The following is a 22,545-nucleotide window of genomic DNA, read 5'->3' as shown; positions in this document are numbered from 1 at the left end:
CAGGAAACTGTTTACGGCGAACATATAAATCTTTAACAAGCAAAAACCTAGCAGAACAACGACCAATTTGCTGTACTTCCTCAATGCCATCAAATTTAATTTTTAAAAATTCTATTCCATCTCTATTTCTGTATTTCTCAAAATCAACAACATTACCCATTGATCCATTTACCAGACCTCTTTCTACATGTAAATTCCTTCTCAAAATAATTCGGCAATTTAAACACACATTCAAAGTCTTTTCAAAACCCGCTGTTTTAGATATAGTCTTCTCTAATGAATCCAATTTTGATTTCAAATTGTCTGACAAAATAATTGTTGATCCCATATGCTCTAATTTGTCGATAGCTTCAAGTTTCACAATCTCTTGCTTTTCTAAATTCAACATTTTGTTGTTAAAGATGGCACATTCTGCAAGAGTTGGCATGAGACATATCCCGGATTTCTTCTCAGTAATTTTCCGAAAAATATTCTCAGGCACAATCTCTTGTTTGGGATATAATTTTGACAGTAATCGTGCATTTAAAGCTTCTTTCCCATGCTCGGTCACTTTTCCAATTCTAATATCTTGTAGAATATTCTTGTAATCTTCATCCTTTGCCTGACGCATATTTTGATGCAGTTCTGCATAATTGAAGTTTAACCATATATTGACGTTGCCAATGCTCCCTAGGCACTTCCTGGTATCTTCATGCGTGAGTATTTTGAACACAGGTTGACCTTTTACTGGTGTCAGCTGCAGAAGATCTCCGAAAACAATGATGTGTTTCCCACCAAATAACACATCATATTCAGTTTTAAGTACTTCTTGCATTCTCAAATGCACAAAGGCAAGCATGACATTGGAAACCATGCTTACTTCGTCAATGATAAGTAGTTTCATTTTCCTCAAGACTCTTGAAACTTCACAGCAAGCATCTCCAGATAACTTGTTGTATTGTAATTTGTTGTCATGCTCCACCGGCAGCATCAATAGACGATGCAAAGTAATACCTTTAATATTATGTGCTGCCAGTCCAGTAGGAGCGGTGACAACACAAGACAGCGATGACTCAGTCCTTTCCTGCAAATAACAAGAGATTGCTTTAATGAGGAAACTTTTTCCAGTTCCCGCTTCTCCACTCACGTACAGTCGGACAGGCTTCAACGACGTACACGAGCACTCTTTCTTCTCATGACTTAATCCGTGCTCAATTTCCTTGGTAACTTCATCATATATTTTCCTCTGCTCAACGTTGAGTTGTTTTTCCAAGTCTTGTAAGTTAACTGAATCCTCCTGAGCATGTGCCATGGCTCTTTCTACTTCATTCATAGCAGTGGCAGCTTCATTTTCGATAATAGGTCCTCCAAGTGGATCTTGACTCAATGAAACAGAACTCTGACTGTCCTGAGAACTGTCTCTGGCAATCTCGGCTGCAATCGTTGCTTCCTGCTCAATTTCCAAAGTTAGCATTTCTTGATATTTAGAAAAAGCAGGACATTCTATGGACTCCTTGGCTGCATTGAAAGAGTCTTCGTAACAGAGGAAATCTCCAAGCAGTTCCTCTTCTGCACGCCAAGGCTTGAAAAGTTGCAAAAGTGCTAAATAGAAAAACTCCTTTTTTTCTGGAGATTCGCCACTTAATTTTCGATGGTTTACTAATTGGCATTTTCTTTGCTTGACCAGGCATCCCTCACTTCCAATTACAGCATACACTCCTTTCTCAATATCTTCTTTGATGTTCCTCTTGAATATATAATTTTGGAGAACCTCATATAGACAAACATTCTCAAGGTGACTGCTTCGATTTGGATAATATGTATCCAACATGTTGGTCTTCAAAATGTCGGTACTGTTTGGTTCCTTTTCTGCCAAATACTCAATTTCCCGAACAGGTTTTAGAACTCGATTTCGCGTTGCAGCAAGACCAAGACTCGCCCAAACGAGACTCCTGGATTTGGCATAGAGACTTGCTGAAGACAATCGATCAGAACATTCGTAAGCTCCGATTTCTCGATGCGACAACATCTTCAGACTGAAACTGTACAACTTCTTGCTGAGGCTCTTTTCATGGGAAATGTCCTCCCACATATCCTTCAGTTCGGTCTTTTCTTTTTTGGTGATGTAAGATGTCACATACCGAGCCACAGCCATACAGTTGTCAGCCACAAACTGTATATCCATGTTGGCATTCCACATGGACAAAATCACTGGGTTGTAGTCATTGATGTACTTGGACTCTTCGTTCCTTTTCAAATTGTATGTATTCTTGGGTGATTTCCTCGTCACATTATGTCGCAGCGAAGACATCAAACTGTTCACTCTTCCTTTAGAAATCACCGGTCGTGGAAAGTTGAAACGACATTTGGTGTAGAACTTGTCCTTGTTTCTGAATTTACGACGACAGTACTTTCCACAACGATGGCTTTGGAAACGTAGAACTTGTTCTCTTAGACTTTTCTTCTCCGTTGCGTTTGGAACAGCACACGTAGAATACTGTTCGATGAAATTCATCACTAAGTCATCCGGATCTGTTCCAAATTTAGGTGCATCCTTGATCCACAGCAACATATGTATATGAGGGGCACCTCTTGCTTGGTACTCCTTTCTCCAGAAGAAATCCAACACCTCTCCAAGAGGTGGATTCTTTTTATTTGTGATGAAAGACATCATAGCTTCAAATCTATGATTGAAGTACCTGCATACATTCACAGGATCCAAAGAACACAGTTCTCCAGGTGTCTTGAATTCAATGTTTTCAATATTTCCATTTGCCTCTCGTAGAAATTCAAGTAAGTCATCCCAGCCATACTCGGCACAGCTCAGAGTGAGGAACCATGTCGGAGTTCCTAAGTTCCTCAGCATACATTTTAAGTCACCATGACGACGGTACCAGTACTCATTAGTACCACGCTGACACGCCATGAGATTAATTAAGTGAGAATCCAAAATACTGTCTTGGACATTGACTTTATGCATAAAGTCACTTGCCGAGATGTTTCGCATCTGTATACCACTTTTTAAGATGTGGTTCACTGCATATGACAGTCCAGACAGATCGCTTTCAAACAGGAGATGAAACAAATAGGGAATGCATTGCCGAAACCTAGGATCTTCTGCATACAATCGTAAAGTCCGGTATTCAGACGCAGGAATTTCACGAGGTCGCTCATCATATCTTCCTCCTTGACCTGTGGGAAATAGCTGTGGGAAACACCGAGCTTCCAAACTTTCCTCCCAAACACTAATGGGACTCCCTTTGGCTTGTTTCATTTGAAACAACTCAATAGCATCCCCCATCACTTCCTTCGAATGCAAAGGATGAACACTATAATGTTCATATATTTCTTCACTTTTAGAGGCCTCTACTTTCTCAATTTGGCCAGCACACAAATCGCTATCCTCTTCATCACTTACTTCCTCTTCTGCAACATATACATTCTTATAGTACTTATTATTTTTCTTCAAATACACTGTTACCTTTTTGACTTTCCTAACATCCACTAAATCTTGCCATATTTTCTTATTCTTTGTCGGAACCCCATTAACCAAGATAACCAGAGGTTCCTCTTCCACTTTTTCTATTCCAATTGTGTTAATGTTTTTGTTCAAATCTAGAGGCAAATAAACAACTCTTCCCTTTAATCCTCTCTGTAAATCTGCTGGAGGCAATTTCCCTGTCTTTGGCTCCATTCTTACAATAGCCTGAAAGGGATGGATACTTTGAATCAAAATAGATTCATAAGTATTTAAATCCTTCAATTCAGAAGGAATCTCAACCAATTCCAGATTATTATGAACTGCCCTAGCAGGCATCTGGTTTTGGTTTAATTTATTACAACAATAAGTACACACACGTTGATCCGATCCCAAATCAAAATAATTTTCTACCATCAAGTATGTGGCTAAATCCTTCCATTCACTATTATTTTCCCTTTCACTTTTTGCATATAAATCCACTACCTTAGTCTGATTCTTATAATAAGTGCGTCGACAACATACACAAGTGAAATTAGGCCTCTCACTTGATTTCATCTGAAACGTGGCAATTTCCTTCTGAAAATTATCTGTACTGGAAACCTGTACATTATCTTCCACATTACCCTCTACTTCAGGGTCAATTTGAACATTCTCATCTTTACTACCAAAGTAACAAAACTCAATTTCTTCACAAAGATTCTTCACATCTATTTCAGAACCATGCAAAAGAGCAGCACATAACTGTTTAAGCATAATTGCTGGACTCTTAGCATAATACAACATTCTCACTAATTTTCTCACTTTATTATGATGCACTGCTAGCATCCTGAAATGATGAAAAACACTCTGGCATACTCTCCTGGAAAGACAAGCCAGTGAATGACCACGCAAACCTGTCATTTGTCTCACTCTGCAAGGATCTAAATCTTGCAACAACTTCATTTTCTGCTTCAAACTTTTCTTATTAAATGTCCGTATAAAATCACATAGCAAATTGATGGAAACCTGTCGCACACTGCAAATAGAACTACACTTCCAAATGTACACAGGACCCTTAGGACGTCTTCCTAAAACCTCATCACTTAGCGCCTCTTCTGTCTCTGTTGTCACAAGTTGTTCTTTTTCAACTGGACAACCATCCTTCACTTCATAAGCTCGACCACTGATGTCAACTGCATGCACCAAATCATTATCCTGAAAATAACTCTCCTCATTAAAAAATGCCTCAGAACTTGAACTATGCATCCATTCTCCAGAAAAAACTTCACAAAAGTTAGTACGATTTACTACTCTCTTCCATCTACTTTTTGTTTTGAAATCAGAAATTACCTTGCTTAGTTTCCTAATTCTATTGATTACCAAAATAAACAACTTTCGCTTGATTTCAAAAGCATGATCAATAATTTTCTCTACATTTTTCTTCCTCCTATAAAATGCCGCTTTCTGTTGGCCTTTCTTTTTAATATTTTTCAATAAATTAACTAATATCCTATTACGGAACATTCGTTGTCGAATGTCCCTAAACTGTTGTTTCCTTCTACTATCATGCACAGAGTTATCTCTTCCTCTACCAGTAACATTTGTGATGGGTCTCTCCTTTCCATTTAAATTACTTCTCTTTTTGTTAAGAGACACATTTTTTTGAGCAAAATTTTTTTTACTACAAATATTTCTTAAGAATGATTTCATGCTCTTACCCGGACCTTTCTTGGTGTTTTGACAAGTATTTGGGGAAGAGGACTGCTGCAATAAAACATCATCCTGCTGTCTTTGACGTTTTCTAGCCTTTCGTATTCGACTTCTGGAAGGCATTTTCCAAACTATGAAAGAATCTGCAGTTGAATCTGTGAAAAAATATAATATAAAATGTTATTAACCACTATTACCAAACAGTAAATAAATAACAGTCATCTAAAACTTAATGCCGTACTAATTATTTAACATAGCAAATATTTTCCACCAGCACTGCATCACAAAAATGACACTCAATGGTACAAAACAGGCATACAACACTCATAAATCACTCCCATATATTTTAAATCATTAATTCAGGATGACGATAAGATGTAGCCTATCTAAAGGTTTGTTTAGGCCCAGATCTTTGGACTGGGGTGAATGTGTGTCATTGATCCACATTCAGTCCATCACCTGTTTTGTTTATTTGAGGTGAGGCCAACACATGGTTGCAGATAAGATTTTCACTGAAAAAAAACCAAGGTAAAAAAACATGTGAAGGCCTACCAATGAAGTAAATCATTAAATGAAAACCAATACATTTCTAGAAATATGCACTACTAGTGCTTCATAAGATGTTTTGGATCATATTTATAAGTTATTTGAGTATCTAGTATGCTATTTTACATTCTTCATGGTGCAAATTTATTGTAAATACGCTCCCACCTGCGGTTGGCAAATTTAGATTTTGATTATGGGAGTTAGATAGGCATGTTAATAATTTCCCAAAAATGGTATATAACCCCAAACAACCTTTGAAGCAAATGCTCTTAGCCATGTTATCCACCTCCCATTGGATAACATGGCTAAGAAGTGCTTGCAAATGTGATAAAAAAAGGCCTGCAATGCATGAATAACGCAGAAAAATCAGCGATATTCATGCATTTTCCAACAAATGCTCTTAGCCATGTTATCCACTTCCTATTAAATAACATGGCTAAGAACTGCTCAGGGCACCATGAGGAACGCTTTCCATTTAAAAAGGGAAAAATAACATCAAAGACACTAAAATGCCTTCTAAATATGAACCCAAACAACCTATGAAGCAATGTGAAAAAAAACTGCCGCAATGCATGAATATAGCAGAAAAATCAGCGATATTCATGCATTTCCCAGCAAATGCTCTTAGCCATGTTCTCCACTTCCAATTAAATAACATGGCTAAGAACTGCTCAGGGCCCCATGAGGAACGCTTTCCATTTAAAAAGGGAAAAATAACATCAAAGACACTAAAATGCCTTCTAAATATGAACCCAAACAACCTATGAAGCAATGTGAAAAAAAACGGCCACAATGCATGAATATAGCAAAAAAATCAGCGATATTCATGCATTTCCCAGCAAATGCTCTTAGCCATGTTATCCACTTCCTATTAAATAACATGGCTAAGAACTGCTCAGGGCCCCATGATGAACGCTTTCCATTTAAAAAGGGAAAAATAACATCAAAGACACTAAAATGCCTTCTAAATATGAACCCAAACAACCTATGAAGCAATGTGAAAAAAAACGGCCACAATGCATGAATATAGCAGAAAAATCAACGATATTCATGCATTTCCCAGCAAATGCTCTTAGCCATGTTATCCACTTCCTATTAAATAACATGGCTAAGAACTGCTCAGGGCCCCATGAGGAACGCTTTCCATTTAAAAAGGGAAAAATAACTTCAAAGACACTAAAATGCCTTCTAAATATGACCCCAAACAACCTATGAAGCTCTAACAGTACATATCCTGAAATTTAATTCATTTCAAAATTCGTTTTTAAACACAGCATATAAATCAATTGTATACCTGCATTCATGAAGAAATGACTAAAAATGTCCTTGAGACACATGAAAGTGTTTTCTGGAATGCCCTAGCACCATTTTTGGGACACTATTAACATGGCTAGGTAACTCCCATAATCAAAATCTAAATTTGCCAAGCACAAGTGGGAGCGTATTTACAAGACACTTGTCCCATGAGGAACACTTTACATTTTAAAAGGCGAACACAACATCTTAGACACTCAAATACCTTATAAATATGGCCCAAAACAACCTATGAAGCTCTAGCAGTACATATCTAGAAATGTAATTGATTTCTTAAATCGTTTTTAAAAGCAACATATCTGTTTCAGCTTACATAACAGACCATGAAATGGCCTCCATGTATTACAATATCTTGTGTAACTGCATGCCAGAATGTTACACCAAATATGCAATTATAATTTCTCTTTGAAACTAATTCTATTAGTATATCACTAGAGACAAAACCACATTTTAAAAACACAGCTTTCTTCATCATTTTCTCCTTAAATCATACTATTCTCTATCTAAATTAAATAAATCTTTTCTCACCTTAGCAAATATTTTTTGAGTTTTGAAAACAGTCTCAGAAATACACCAAATTGTCTTCAGCAGAAGAAAAAGGATGCACTCCAAAGGCTGCAGCTATTGAAAGCACAGAAATACAGATATTCTTTTCACATATCTCTCATATTAGCCAATCATACCTCTTCCCTCACTTTTTTCAAATCAAAATCCTTCCCCCCTCTGCCCTGTCTGCCTTGTATCCATAGCAACCACCTCCTGGAAGACCTCTCATGTTTGCAAATTCACACAACAATGTTTCAATTGAACTCTGAACTCTCAGTGCACCTGCGTATCCAGTGCAATCTTTCATTAAATGTTTCTTCCTTGACCATTCAAATTACATCTTTCAAAGAACACATCCATGCACCCTAACTTTCTGTTTTCAGAAATGTAAATGCACCAATCACTGCTAATGAATCATTAGCATTGTAAATCCACAGTTTTTTTTCTTTAGAAACTCCTACTGTTTCAACTGCCCTTTCATTACCACACTTCATCTGACTGCAGAACAACCTTCAGCCACCATGTTTAACGTCTGGATTGTTGGACATAGTTACATCCACTGGGCTCAAAGGTATGCTGAGAGCAGAAATTTACCTAACCTCAATTTACAAGATGTGGAAATTAAGTGGTTGGGCCAAAGAGGATTAAAATGTCACCAATTGATACCATTGGTGAAAACCTTTATGCATTTGCCAAAACCTGACCTGTTAATAGTGCACTGTGGAGGTAATGATTTGGGCACTTTGACAGGGGTAGGTCTGGAAATGCTTTTAAAGGACACCTTTGAGCAATTAATGGCACTTTTTCCTCAAACTGCCTTGGTATATTCCAATATATGCCAAAGACAGAAATGGAGGTGGTCCAACCAATTTTGTCCACAAATTGAGAAAGCGAGGAAGCATGTAAACAAATCTGTGTCAGCTTTCATGAGAGACCATGGAATGGGCTCTCTGTACAACAATAACTTGCGTTACTACATGCAAGATATCTACAGAGGAGATGGAGTTCACTTCTCAGATGAGGGCAACAGAATTTTCATTCTGAATTTAAGACTGTGCATTGGTACCTACTTATAAGTACCTAAATGTACCATAAACCCAAAAGCTCTTCTCAGAGCTACCCTTCATCTGATCACACACTTTTATTATTTTTTTTCTAACTTTTTTCTGTAATTTTCAACAAACTACGCTTAAAGAGCGCTATCCGGTACGCGAACTGGAAGCTAACCGCGCAAAATTTCAAAAAAAAGTTTTTTCTTCGCAAATATAGTCCTCCTCAGCCACCCTCAGAAAACGTAGGGGGGCAAAATACTTGTACCATGCCCCCTTCTACCCATTCAGAACATTATTTACCCTCCATTTTATTCCTTGATTCGACCGTAACACAAAATGGTGGACTCCCGTTACGCTCCAAGTACGCGGACCGGACCGCTATCCGGGAAGCGATCCAAAAAAAAGGCGGGAAAATAATTTACAGAAAAACGACTAGAGACACTCTCACCAAATATAAATTAGCTCATACTACATAACAATCCCTTTCATTCTCACAAATTTGATTGAAATTTCATTTAGCCATTTAGCCTTTAGACCTCTCCAAATACCGTGAGGTAAATTACTTCACAAAACACATCTGAACTGTTGGAATTGACAACCAATGAAAATGTTACTTTCATTTTCTACTTTTATTACCTGACATTTGATTGGTTATATACTTGAATATATATAAAGGAAGAGAAGAAAACACAGCCATTTTGACTACTACTTCTTGTTGTACAACACCTTTTAATAGCTTCCAAAAACTTCAACTTCTTTGTGAAGGTAAGATATAATTTTTAAAAACGAAATATATTGTGCACTATAACTTAATATAATAGAATTTTTCTGCTACGTATACACTATCCCTCTGTAGTAGTAATGTATTTAGATAGACTTCTCTGTTATAGTTATGAATGGAGTTAGGCTTGTCTTGGTTAAATCACATACACTTTTTTATAGTCCTATTTCCACTCTGATACTATACACTGCCAAAAGATAAATTCACTGATAAAAAATGACTATCTAAAATTAATCCCAACAGTGCCCTATCTCTACTAATATATATTTTCTTATTCAAAATTTCAGGCAAAATGGAAGGCGAACAACAAATTTCATTTTCGATTGAACTGAAGGAGAGCAGCCAAGACAAACTTGATGACTTTATGGATGACAGTAGAGACCACGAACTTCTACAATGTGTTGAAGCAGTAGACAACTTGCTTGAAAATGAAAAACAATTACACCCTATAATAAATTATGACATTTCTGACAATGAAATGTTAGAAAATTTAATAAAGTATGAAAAACAATGAAAATAACAAAAATAACTTTAAAAATAAAGACAACAAAAAAAAAAAGAAAAAAAACCAAACAATTAACATACAGTCTTTGAAAAGTGTATCATTCTATTATCCTTATAGTACGCTGCCCAGAACGCTTTCCGGTTCGCGTACTAGACGCTCATCGCGAAAAAAAAAAAAATATATATTTTTTTGGACCCTGCTGGGCCCTTTTAAAAACACCACATAAAACCTAGGGGGTCAGGGAGGATCTACTATGCCCCCTTATGGAAATTTCCCTCTTTGTTTTGGCCTCCTCTTGTCTCTCGATCCTACCGAGAGAGAAGATGGCGGCTGCACCGGACTGTTTAGAATGTTGACAAACACCGAAGAGCCAATCAGCTTTCCGTGCGCAAAGTTCCGATAAGCGAAAAGTACGCGAACCGGATCGCTGCCCGGACCGCTGTTACAGATATATATCTTGATTTAAACGTTAATTTCTCAAAATCCACTGAAGCACATATATTGAGACCTAGCAAAGGCACATCGGCCTAACAGTCCCTACAATTTTGCCAAGTTTCGTGCAAATCCATTCAGCCGTTCGGGCTAAAAGTGAGTCCAACCGCCCTATGGAAATTAACATGGGAAAAACGCGTTTTGGGACCCCCCTTTTTTCTCGGCCCCCCCTTGATGAAACCCCCCCAAATTTTCAAGGGCTGCTCAGAAACAAAATGTGCCATTTTCCTGAAAATTTCAGCCAATTCCGTCCACAAACGCCAAAGTTATTAGACATAGAATTTTCAGAAATCCCATAGGGAAAAAATCCTAACTATATATACCTACTGGCGACCGCCAGTAGGTAATATATATATATATATATATATATATATATATATATATATATATATATATATATATATATATATATCAATCAAAGAAATTCCAATATCGTACGCTCTCAGGATTCAAAACACAGTCCAACAGTGAGATAGAACCTTGGTTTAATCACACAACGCGTTTCGGCGGCTTGCCTTGATCATGTGTGACAAAGAATGTGAAAAAAGTGTGCCATTATCAAACATGATACGTCAAAACAAAAGTAGGACTATGTACAAATCAACATTTCGCGTCGGACATATTGGAGTGGTTAACTTTGGCATGGACGCATAAAAATTGCTGGCATTTAACATCTTATAGCTCATATTGATTAAAAAATGCACATATGTAGCAGTAATTCATCATACCACATTATGGTACCACAGGTTCTGAGCTGGGATGGTGCAGTGAGCTAAATAACGGTGATGGATCAAGCCCTGATCTTTGGACTGGGTAAGAGTGGTCTGCTTAATTCAGACACTCTGTTCATCACCACCCCCTTTTCCGAATCGTTTTTGGCCACTGTAGGTGTGGCAGGGTATACTCAGACATGAGTCCCTTGCTCACTGCACCATCAGGATTCAAGCAAGCCGGGCCGACGACGGCTGAAATGCCAGAAACTGGTCCCCGGAAGCTTGTCTCTTTTCTGGTGAAGAATTGGCTAGGTAGTTTAGTCTGCCCTGTTCCCATGATGCACTGGGTCAGGGACAGACTGATTTGCATATAGCCAGGTTCTGAGCTGGGATGGTGCAGTGAGCTAAATAACGGTGATGGATCAAGCCCTGATCTTTGGACTGGGTAAGAGTGGTCTGCTTAATTCAGACACTCTGTTCATCACCACCCCCTTTTCTGAATCGTCTTTGGCCACTATAGGTGTGGCAGGGTATACTCAGACCTGAGTCCCTTGCTCACTGCACCATCAGGATTCAAGCAAGCCGGGCCGACGATGGCTGAAATGCCAGAAACCGGTCCCCGGAAGCTTGTCTCCTTTCTGGAGAAGAATTGGCTTGGTAGTTTAGTCTGCCCTGTTCCCATGATGCACTGGGCCAGGGACAGACTGATTTGCATATAGCCAGGTTCTGAGCTGGGATGGTGCAGTGAGCTAAATAACGATGATGGATCAAGCCCTGATCTTTGGACTGGGTAAGAGTGGTCTGCTTAATTCAGACACTCTGTTCATCACCACCCCCTTTTCCGAATCGTTTTTGGCCACTGTAGGTGTGGCAGGGTATACTCAGACATGAGTCCCTTGCTCACTGCACCATCAGGATTCAAGCAAGCCGGGCCGACGACGGCTGAAATGCCAGAAACCGGTCCCCGGAAGCTTGTCTCCTTTCTGGTGAAGAATTGACTTGGTAGTTTAGTCTGCCCTGTTCCCATGATGCACTGGGCCAGGGACAGACTGATTTGCATATAGCCAGGTTCAGAGCTGCGATGGTGCAGTGAGCTAAATAACGGTGATGGATCAAGCCCTGATCTTTGGACTGGGTAAGAGTGGTCTGCTTAATTCAGACACTCTGTTCATCACCACCCCCTTTTCTGAATCGTTTAGAATAGTGCAGGCTGGACCGCTCCTCCCCTGCTGGTGAATGCATACACCTGTTGCAGTCCGTCTTTATCCTTGGACTACAGCACCCACAACGCCATGTTGCAGCACTGCAGGTAGGTGGAAAATTAGCGGGAGTAGGAAGATGCTTTCTTGTTGCGGTCCCCCGATGTAAGCAGGCTTGATGGCACATAGTGCTGATTGTCCGCTCATCAAGTCTCCCCTTGCGTCCTCTGTACCGCCACTAGCCTCAGAGTCAGGTTTACAATGTGCAGGGACTGAATGCGGACAGCAATTAGCCCAGGAGAGGTAGGATACCTCAAACTGCTCCCTTCCTCCTGACACCAAGGCGGGAACAGACTCTGTCCATAACTGAACCGTGGAAATTGCCGGGCGGCGAGCCAATAATGGTCTGAACCCAACAGGCGTGGCAGGGGATCCTCAAGTGCGCCATTGACAAACGCAGATATGTCCGGTATACATCTCCCTCCCAAGAAAGAGCAGGAATCCAAGGGGATGGTTTGGAGAGAGTTTATTGAACAAACAACTGCTCCGGTGGCGGCGAATGCATTTCGTTCCTTTGCCTTCCTCAGCGCCCAGCACCATTACAATGTCACATCAACACAGTCCTTTCTCGCTGCCTTTAGAATAGTGCAGGCTTGACCGCTCCTCCCCCGCTGGTGAATGCATGCACCTGTTGCAGTCCGTCGTGATCCTTGGATTACAGCACCCTCAATGCCGTGTTGCAGCACTGCAGGTAGGTGGAAAATTAGCGGGAGTAGGAAGATGCTTTCTTGTTGCGGTCCCCCAATGTAAGCAGACTTGATGGCACATAGTGCCGATTGTCCGCTCATCAAGTCTCCCCATGCGTCTCCTGTACCGCCACTAGCCTCAGAGTCTATATATATATATATGCATATGCATTTATATGTATGTGTATATATATATGTATTTATATATATACAAACATACATATATAAACATATATATATCTGCATATCTATATAAAGAGAGATATAAATATATGCAATGCATAGTACTCAGAACGTCAACAGCTCTTGAGGCGGAAAGCCGAGAGCATTTTGCTTATTTTTAAATACTGTGTTTTAACTTGTAATTTGTTTCACGTACCCTCCCTCCTACCCTCACTTCGCCGCATTTTCACCCGTGCAGCCGATTTAGGTGCTGCCTCGGGGGACTGCTTGGAAACTTGCCGCCATCTTGGGAGTAGCCCAGGGGTGCCGCACCAGTTTGTGGGAGGCCAACAACTGATAGCATTAAATGTGTCTCCCCTTCCGGCAGCTCAGCGGATGCGCCGATGGTGTGCAGAAGGCAAGCCCATCCGCGGCCCGATGGGGCTGGGGGCTATACCCCCTGCTCAAACTAACGGCAGCAGACTAATATATTCACGTAAGTCGCTTTTATCTCTTCGACATTACACCTGTGCCTCCCTGACTCATTTAAGTTATGATGCTGAATTCCATTGCCATGTATGTGGTTTCCCGACTACATCTCAAAAACCCAGTACAAAAAGTCTTGTCAGTAAGAAAAAACATGTAGAACCTATTTTTCTAAGTCTCAATTGTCGATCTCTCCCAAAACATAAGAATAAAATATATGACTTACTGTCTGATCTTTCCCCCGATGCCATTTTTCTCACTGAAACCTGGCTAAGCGACAGCTCTGGACCAGATGTCGCCAGTGCCCTTCCCCCTAACTACACCTTGCTCAGAACAAATCGGGTGGATAAAGAGGGTGGTGGGATCGCTATTATATACAAGAACAAGTATAACTGTAAGTGGACTAATCTTCCCATTCCTGACTGTGAAGCCGGCCTATTTAACCTTGGTCTCTCGCCCAACTTTACCCTCTCCGGGGTACTACTGTATCGCCTGCCAGGACCAGCCAATATATGGGCAGCATCCCTTCCGGACTTTATTGCCCCACTCATGCTTCAAGCTCCCAATTTTATGTTAGTGGGCGACCTAAACTTACATCTAAATGACACATCTCAACCTATCAATGCTAATTTTATAGCGGACTTGGCATCACTAAACGTCATTCTTCACAAATCAGGGCCCACTTATAAGGCGGGTAACCTGCATGACCCAATTTTTTCCAATCTACACACGATTATGTGTAAACCTGCAATCCCCGTCCTTTAGTCCGACCATTTTTTAATAGAATTTCAAATCCAGCAACAACGACAATGGAAGAATTTACAGTCCGATCGGATCAAGGGCAGAAATTGGAAAAATGTGGATACAGCAAAACTTAATTTGCTTCTCGAAAATACAAAACCAGTTGATTTAGGGCCATATGTAGGTGGCAAAATACCGGTTGGTAACGGCCGATTTCGGCCGTTACCGACCGGTATTTGTAATTCCAGATGTAAGGGTCCTGAAAATTACCGATTCTGTATATTTACCGAATCGGTAATTTTACTGAATCGGTAAATTACCGAATCGGTAAATGTACAGAATCGGAAATTTGGGATGTAGGTGGCACTGGAAACAGTGCCACAGGTCCTTAGAAATTCGTTATTTACCATGAAATACAATGGCATGGTAAATAACGAATTTCTGTGTACAAGCACATCTGTGCATGTACACCTGTGCCATGTGGCACACATACATGCCCTAAGGGCATGTATGTGTGTCACATTGCACACAAGCCAAAATCAGGGGTGCAACAGGGTGTCAAAGTGACACCCTGTCCCCCTTGACAAATCGGTAAAATTACAGATTCTGTAATTACCGAATATTACCGTTTCGGTAATATTTAAGGAATTATTACCTACATGGCATTTACCGAATTGTAAATACCGAATCGGTAAAATTCAGTATTTACGATTCGGTAAATGCCATTTACCTACATATGGCCCGAATCTCTTCCTTGGAAGAGGAAGTGGTCATGCATTCTTGGCTTAAATCAGCCATCGACGTACGTCTGCCTGTCTCTAATAAGAAAGTGAATACTTACCACCATGCCCCTGCCCCCTGGTTTTCAGAGGCCTTAAAAAAAAAAAACTAAGTGTAAAAATCTAGAGAGGCAAAGGCGGAAGCTGTATGACCCTAAAACAAAAACACAATATAAACTAGCTCTAAGCAGCTATCACTTACTTTGCCGCAACGCCAAAGCTGAGCATACTAAACGTACCATCCAAGAAGCTCAAAACTGCCCAAAAACTCTTTTTAAAGTAGTAAAATAGCTTTCTGGAGCCACATGTCAGCCCAAGCCTCCTTGTTTGGATGCTAAACGCTGCAATGATCTTGCGGATTTCTTTGTCTCCAAGATTGAAACCATCTATAAAGATTTTGGAAAGCAGATTCTAGGAACATCCGCCCTTTCAGAAAAGCCTACTTCCATGAAGACAGATATTTCTAATCCTAATCAGGCTTTTCTAAATCAATGGGATGAACTGGACATTACTTCCTTTTATAAAACCTTGAATGAAGTTAAGTCTGGTTCTCCAGATGACCTGTTTCCCCCGTCAATTTTACAGTCCCTCAGTTTCCCAGCAACTAACTTAATTATGCAACTACTAAATGCCTCCCTAAGAGAAGCTGTTGTGCCACCAGCGTGGAAACACGCCATGGTCATGCCCCTTCTAAAAAAAGCAAACTCAGACCCGGAAATATTATCCAACTTCCGTCCCATCTCACTTTTGCATATCTTTTCCAAAATTTTAGTAAAACACATCAACACCCAGCTGGTTCAACATATTGAGACACATCATCTACTGCACGACTCCCAGTCAGGGTTTCGTGCAGGCTTTTCCACTGAGTCAACACTGCTGGGCGTTACTGATAACATCCACCGCCTAGTGGATAACAGTGAAACTGTGGAGCTTATCCTTCTGGATTTAAGCACCGCATTTGATACGGTCTCACACTCTATTCTTCTACAAACCCTTCAATCCTGCGGCATCACGGGCCAGGCCTTAAAGTGGCTCGAGAACTTTTTGACAGATCGTACCTTTCACGTTTTCTCCACCTTTTCTAAGTCTGAGATACATTGGTCACAGCAAGGAGTCCCTCAGGGCTCAATTTTTAGCCCGTTGCTCTTTAATATTTATGTTAGCCCTTTGGCGGCTATAGGAGAACAAGCAGGGTTCACGGTGTATTCATACGCCAATGACACCCAGCTTATTTACTCTTTCTCTACCAAGTCTAATAATAACACTTCCTCACTAAAAACAGGATTGACTAACATTGCCAGCTGGATGTATGACAACAAACTGAAGCTAAACGGGGACAAAACGGAGCTTCTGCTCTTTTGCAAAGATAAAATCCTATGGGGCCCGCAACATTGGCCCCCTCAAATGGGGCCTCCTCCAACCCCGGTTCAATCTGCCCGTAATCTGGGCTTCGTGGTTGATGACCAGCTTACCATGAGACAACAAGCAAGTAAAGCAGCCTCTGTTTGTTTTGTCATACTGAAATGGCTAAAAAAGATACTGTGGATGCTTCCCTTGCCCACTCAGAGAACGGTAATTCAGGCGCTTGTCACTTCTAGGCTTGATTACAGCAATGTGCTGTATCTAGGAGTGGGCAAGGAGGTGTTGAACAGATTCCAAACAGTCCAGAATGCGGCCGCCAGACTGCTCTGCAATCTTCCTGCAAAGATGCCAGTCTCTGGTGCACTTTGTGATCTCCATTGGTTGAGGGTGGAAAGTCGCATTAAGTTTAAATCTCTCTGCTTTATGCATAGGATAAATGCCGGAGTCGCACCACACTATCTTCAAGCGTTGGTGCACCACTGCCACCCTTCACGATCCCTCCGCTCTGCTCGTCAGCACTACTTTTTAGTGCCTAGAATTAAGAAATCCAGGATGGGGGGACGCTCCTTTTCATACTTGGCCCCAGTACTCTGGAACTCCATGCCACTCTCGCTGCGCACAGAACCACAATATTATCAGTTTCGCAGGGATCTAAAGATTCGGCACTTTAATCAATAGATCACTTCTCTGGCATTCTTCCTCTCTGTTTTTGACGTTCCATAGCACCGGGAAACCTACGGGTAGCTGTAGCGCTGAATAAATCTACTTAACATAACATAACATGCATACATATACATATATGCATACATACGCATGTTATGAAGACACTAAAAAAAAAGCAAAGCTAAAAAGCCACCTAATTACAAACAGAATTGCTTTAACTTAAACGAGGGCGAGACCTATTGCATTTTCAATTCTTGTTGTTACTGGGGGTCAGTTTTGTAGCAGTGCCGCAAAATCGGCCTCTTGTAACAAAAGTGCAGCAGCAGTGTGCCTGCCGCCACTCTGGGGCCGGTCGGACGTAACTGCTAGGGCTGGTCCGGCCCTAGTTACAGGTAAGTATCTGGCCTATTCTTTCCCTATTTTAAATACGTTATAGTCTCAAGTTTACTTTGCATGGGTTACGAAAGATATATAAGAATGATGCAACTGGAAGAAAAGTTGTTGGACTGCCCTACTTTACTGTGTTCTGCATGTTAATGTTGTCGCTCCATCTCTCTATTATTCAGGTTGAAAGCCAAGGCTTGAATATTGAACTGGATTTGGACTATGTGGATGGCATCCCCTCCGCCGGCACTGAGCAGTGGGGCAACCTGGCAGAGGCCGAGCGACTGGAATTGAATGTAAAAGCCTACCGCTCCTTTCAAGACCTTCTCATTGAGGTGCTGGAGGACCAGAAGCAGCACTTTACTCCAGCCTCCACAGACTTCCATGAGGACATCCGTACCGCCATTATTCATGTTGAGACCTTCTCGAACCACCTGGAGGAGCTGATGGTGGCTCTGGAGCACACAGTTCCTGAGAAGGAGCCGGGGAACTCTGGGGCGGAGGCTGGGACCTTATTTCAGAAGAAGCTGAAAGGTTACAAGGTCCTCCAGGAGCTCTTGCAGTGGGCGCGGAGGTCCATCAGCGATCTGAATCAGTTAAGCAAGAATGGGCGCTATCAGGTGAAGGCGCCACCGACTTTTCAGACAATTCCTGTGAGCAGCCGAAGAGTCAGGGTTCGCAATTCCACCGAGTAGAAGTGTTTCTGTTCCATTGCACGATCTTCTTACTTGAAGGAACATTTGCAAATTATGCAAAATCACTCTCACCAATCCGAATAGGTTGAAGAATGTTGAAAATAAGAAATAAGAGAAAATAAAGAAAGATTGTAGGCAAGAGTGTACGATTATAAGGAGATGAGAGGGAGAATTATAGTGAACAGTAGGAAAGCAGGTGCAGCATGGAGAAGAGTAAATAGATAGGTGAACAATGCAGGTGAGAGACCTAAACGTGGTAGAGAGAAATTAGGAAAATTAGATGACCATGAGAATACAGAGGGAATGGAGTTGGCGCTAAAACAAGAGAGCGGACGGTGAGTAGAGAGCAAGTTTGCTGGACGATTTGTGAGTGTAAAACTGTTGAGAGTTAGAGACGGTGTATAAGGGTTGCAACGAGGGTAGAAAGGATGTGCACTTTGAAGTGTATACTTCGTGAGATGCACTCACACACACACACACACACGTACCTTAGGGTTATTGTGTACTGAAGAAAGTTAGGTGAACCCTAGGGACAGAAGGCAGGTAACGCCATCAGCAGCAGGTAAGCTCTGTGCCAGAGTGATGCTGGAAGCGAGAGTCATGTTGTCTATCAGTGAGTAAAAGGAGGACAGAGATCTGTTAAACTTAGCATAGTAGAATTGGGCATTAAAATGGCGGCTGTGGATAGTCGCGTACTGGCATTTATCAATGTTTTTCAGGCATTAATTTAGAAAGATTTGTAAATAGTGGTGATCATTTCAGCTTCAGAAATCCGTATCGCATCAGGTCAACATGTTAAACAATGCAAGCATTCCTAGGAGTAGCAGAATGCCGGCCCTGGTGGGTGGAATGGTATCCACAAGGAATTCAACATCAGATGTAGTCAATGAATGAATGCATTAATGAACTTAGGTTATGGCCAGGAGAGATAACAGGGGGACTTAATGAGTTAAAGACAAATGTCTCACTGTTAGTGCATTCTAAAATGTGCAAACCTCTGAGGAGCTGTTGCTTGGACATTGTTGTGTGACATCGTAGGGAGCACCCTGAAAACAGCTCAATGGGAGTAGCTGAACAAACTGCGAGTGTCACATTCTCCATCAGTAGTGGGCCGTTATTGGATTAAAACCTTTAAAAGTGTGGAAAGCAGGCGTATATCGCCAGTTATTGCCCTTTTCCTGAGTAGGCGGATTGGTCAAGGTAGCCAGAACACTCAGCGAACTGTACCAGTAATAAATAGCTGCCCTGGAAAATGAATCCCTATATTTGGAGCTGGTAATGAAATATGAGGGCTATAGCAGAGTCACACATAGCTAAACAATGTCCAATAATCAATCCATTGCCTTTTTCCATCACTCAAGGGTTTACAAGAAGATGGCCGTAGACTTGAAAACACTATTTAACGATTTTAACAGATGCATTTTTTGGCATCAGAGTGTCATCAATAAATAATGACATTACATATTACTGTTTTATTTGATGAATTTTCACAGCTTTCCAAGGGACTTATTTATGACAAATGACGCATCGCTGCGTGAAAGCAGCGATGCGTCACTTCTCAGTGCGCACTCCTTACGTCATGACTAATGCGTCATATATATAATATGACGCATCATGTCGCAAGGAGTTACAGATACGTCAGTATTTCTGACGTATCTGTAGACGCAAAAGTGACGCATTGCTGGAGTGTGTCACAAACGTGACGCAACTCCAGCAATGTGTCCTTTCACATGGGGCAAGCCCCATGTGAAAGGGCCTGCGTCAGTCTTACGCCTGCTGTGAGGCAGGCGTAAGAAATTGACGCATTTGCGTTCTAGAAGTGGCGCAGTGAAATCTTATAGATTTCACTGCGTCACTTCTATGACCCTTTCTTGCGTCAGACGCCCCCCATAGATGCATTATACCTGCGTAGGTATAATGTAGCACAGGGGTTTACAAAGTGACGCATCTGCCTAGATGCGATTCAGAAAAGGGGGTGATGATGGACAGAGCATTCTGAATTAAGCAGAACACTCCTACCCAGTCCAAAGATCAGGGCTTGATCCATCACCGTTTTTTAGCTCACTGCACCATCCCAGCTCATCAGCTGTATCGTTTTTGGCCACTACAGGTGTGGCAGGGTATACTCAGACATGAGTCCCTTGCTCACTGCACCACCAGGATTCAAGCAAGCCGGGCCGACGACGGCTGAAATGCCAGAAACCGGTCCCCGGAAGCTTGTCTCCTTACCAGTGAAGAATTGGCTTGGTAGTTTGGCTTGCCCTGTTCCCATGAGGCATGGGGTCGGGCTAATTTGCATATAGCCAGGTTCTGAACTGGGGTGATGCAGTGAGCTAAAAAACGGTGATGGATTAAGCCCTGATCTCTTGACTGGGTAAGAGTGGTCTGCTTAATTCAGACACTCTGTTCATCACCACCCCCTTTTCTGTATCGTTTTTGGCCACTACAGGTGTGGCAGGGTATACTCAGACATGAGTCCCTTACTCACTGCACCACCAGGATTCAAGCAAGCCGGGCCAACGACGGCTGAAATGCCAGAAACCGGTCCCCGGAAGCTTGTCTCCTTACCAGTGAAGAATTGGCTTGGTAGTTTGGCTTGCCCTGTTCCCATGAGGCACGGGGTCAGGCTAATTTGCATATAGCCAGGTTCTGAACTGGGGTGATGCAGTGAGCTAAAAAACGGTGATGGATTAAGCCCTGATCTCTTGACTGGGTAAGAGCGGTCTGCTTAATTCAGACGCTCTGTTCATCACCACCCCCTTTTCTGTATCGTTTTTGGCCACTACATGTGTGGAAGGGTATACTCAGACATGATTCCCTTGCTCACTGCACCACCAGGATTCAAGCAAGCCGGGCCGACGACGGCTGAAATGCCAGAAACCGGTCCCCGGAAGCTTGTCTCCTTACCAGTGAAGAATTGGCTTGGTAGTTTGGCTTGCCCTGTTCCCATGAGGCATGGGGTCAGGCTAATTTGCATATAGCCAGGTTCTGAACTGGGGTGATGCAGTGAGCTAAAAAACGGTGATGGATTAAGCCCTGATCTCTTGACTGGGTAAGAGTGGTCTGCTTAATTCAGACACTCTGTTCATCACCACCCCCTTTTCTGTATCGTTTTTGGTCACTACAGGTTTGGCAGGGTATACTCAGACATGAGTCCCTTGCTCACTGCACCACCAGGATTCAAGCAAGCCGGGCCGACGACGGCTGAAATGCCAGAAACCGGTCCCCGGAAGCTTGTCTCCTTACCAGTGAAGAATTGGCTTGGTAGTTTGGCTTGCCCTGTTCCCATGAGGCACGGGGTCAGGCTAATTTGCATATAGCCAGGTTCTGAACTGGGGTGATGCAGTGAGCTAAAAAACGGTGATGGATTAAGCCCTGATCTCTTGACTGGGTAAGAGATGTCTGCTTAATTCAGACACTCTATTCATCACCACCCCCTTTTCTGTATCTGCCGAGATGCATCACTTTGTAAATATGGTGCAACAAGGCGCATTTTTTACGCCACTGGTGCGTCACAAAAAGTGACACACCAGTGGCGTAAAAGTGACGCACAGCCTCATAAATGAGGCCCCAAGGATCTTGCACTTTTGTGTATTTATTTCGAGCATTTCTGCTGGAAACGTTGGACAGAATAACATTATTGGTAAATATATTGTACAGAACAACACAATCGGTTCATAAGGATAAAAGCAGACTTTGTCCAGTGCATTTAGTAGTCAGATTGTATTATAAGCATATTGCCTTCGAGCAATATAGCCCAATGTAAACATATTTGCAAAGTTTTGTCAGGAGCTTGTTTGGTGTATAGTAGGACACTGGTGACAATTGTTATTGGTGATAATTGATCGTCGAATTTGCTCCATTGTTCCAGGGTGCTGTGACATGGAAAATTTCATTGTGTGGATCTTATATTTTATACTGCATGGTTTAAAAAAATTGCTAAATGTATTTATGAGGAAATAAAACATCAACCATTAGAAAACAAAAGTGCCAGGGGGTGATCACAAGTGAATACTTCATATTTAACAAGCATTTGCAATGCAATAGGTCTTGCAATATTAACACCTTTGCTGCAGCGGCTATTCTGCTGCAGCGCTTAGCGGGCGGGAGGCCGCGCGGCGCGCACATGCTGGTGACGGAACCGCTCCGTCACCAGCCGCGGTTGAGCTGTGCTCATTACGGAGCGGTTCCGTCATGGCCCCGCCCGCTCAATGGAACGCCCAGCGCAGG

The 22,545-nt window shown here is 41.8% G+C and overlaps 1 protein-coding gene across 2 annotated transcripts in view; it reads left to right on the top strand.

The window, feature by feature from the left end:
* Nucleotides 1-22,545, top strand: part of LOC147735033 (ciliary neurotrophic factor-like) — a 550,327-nt gene that overhangs the window by 90,536 nt on the left and 437,246 nt on the right. Inside the window, exon 2 of one of the 2 annotated variants that reach the window (XM_086953134.1) lies at nucleotides 17,803-19,984. The exons of the other annotated variant lie outside the window; for it this stretch is intronic. Within the exon in view, the coding sequence (XP_086809260.1) occupies nucleotides 17,803-18,315 (513 nt within the window). The 3' untranslated portion in view covers nucleotides 18,316-19,984. Of the gene's footprint in view, nucleotides 1-17,802; nucleotides 19,985-22,545 lie in introns of those variants that run through there. 2 annotated transcript variants of the gene reach the window in all.

Source organism: Lissotriton vulgaris, chromosome 1_2, assembly GCF_964263255.1.
Source record: "Lissotriton vulgaris chromosome 1_2, aLisVul1.2, whole genome shotgun sequence".
Lineage (NCBI taxonomy): Eukaryota > Metazoa > Chordata > Amphibia > Caudata > Salamandridae > Lissotriton > Lissotriton vulgaris.
This window is presented reverse-complemented; position numbering and strand designations above follow the sequence as displayed.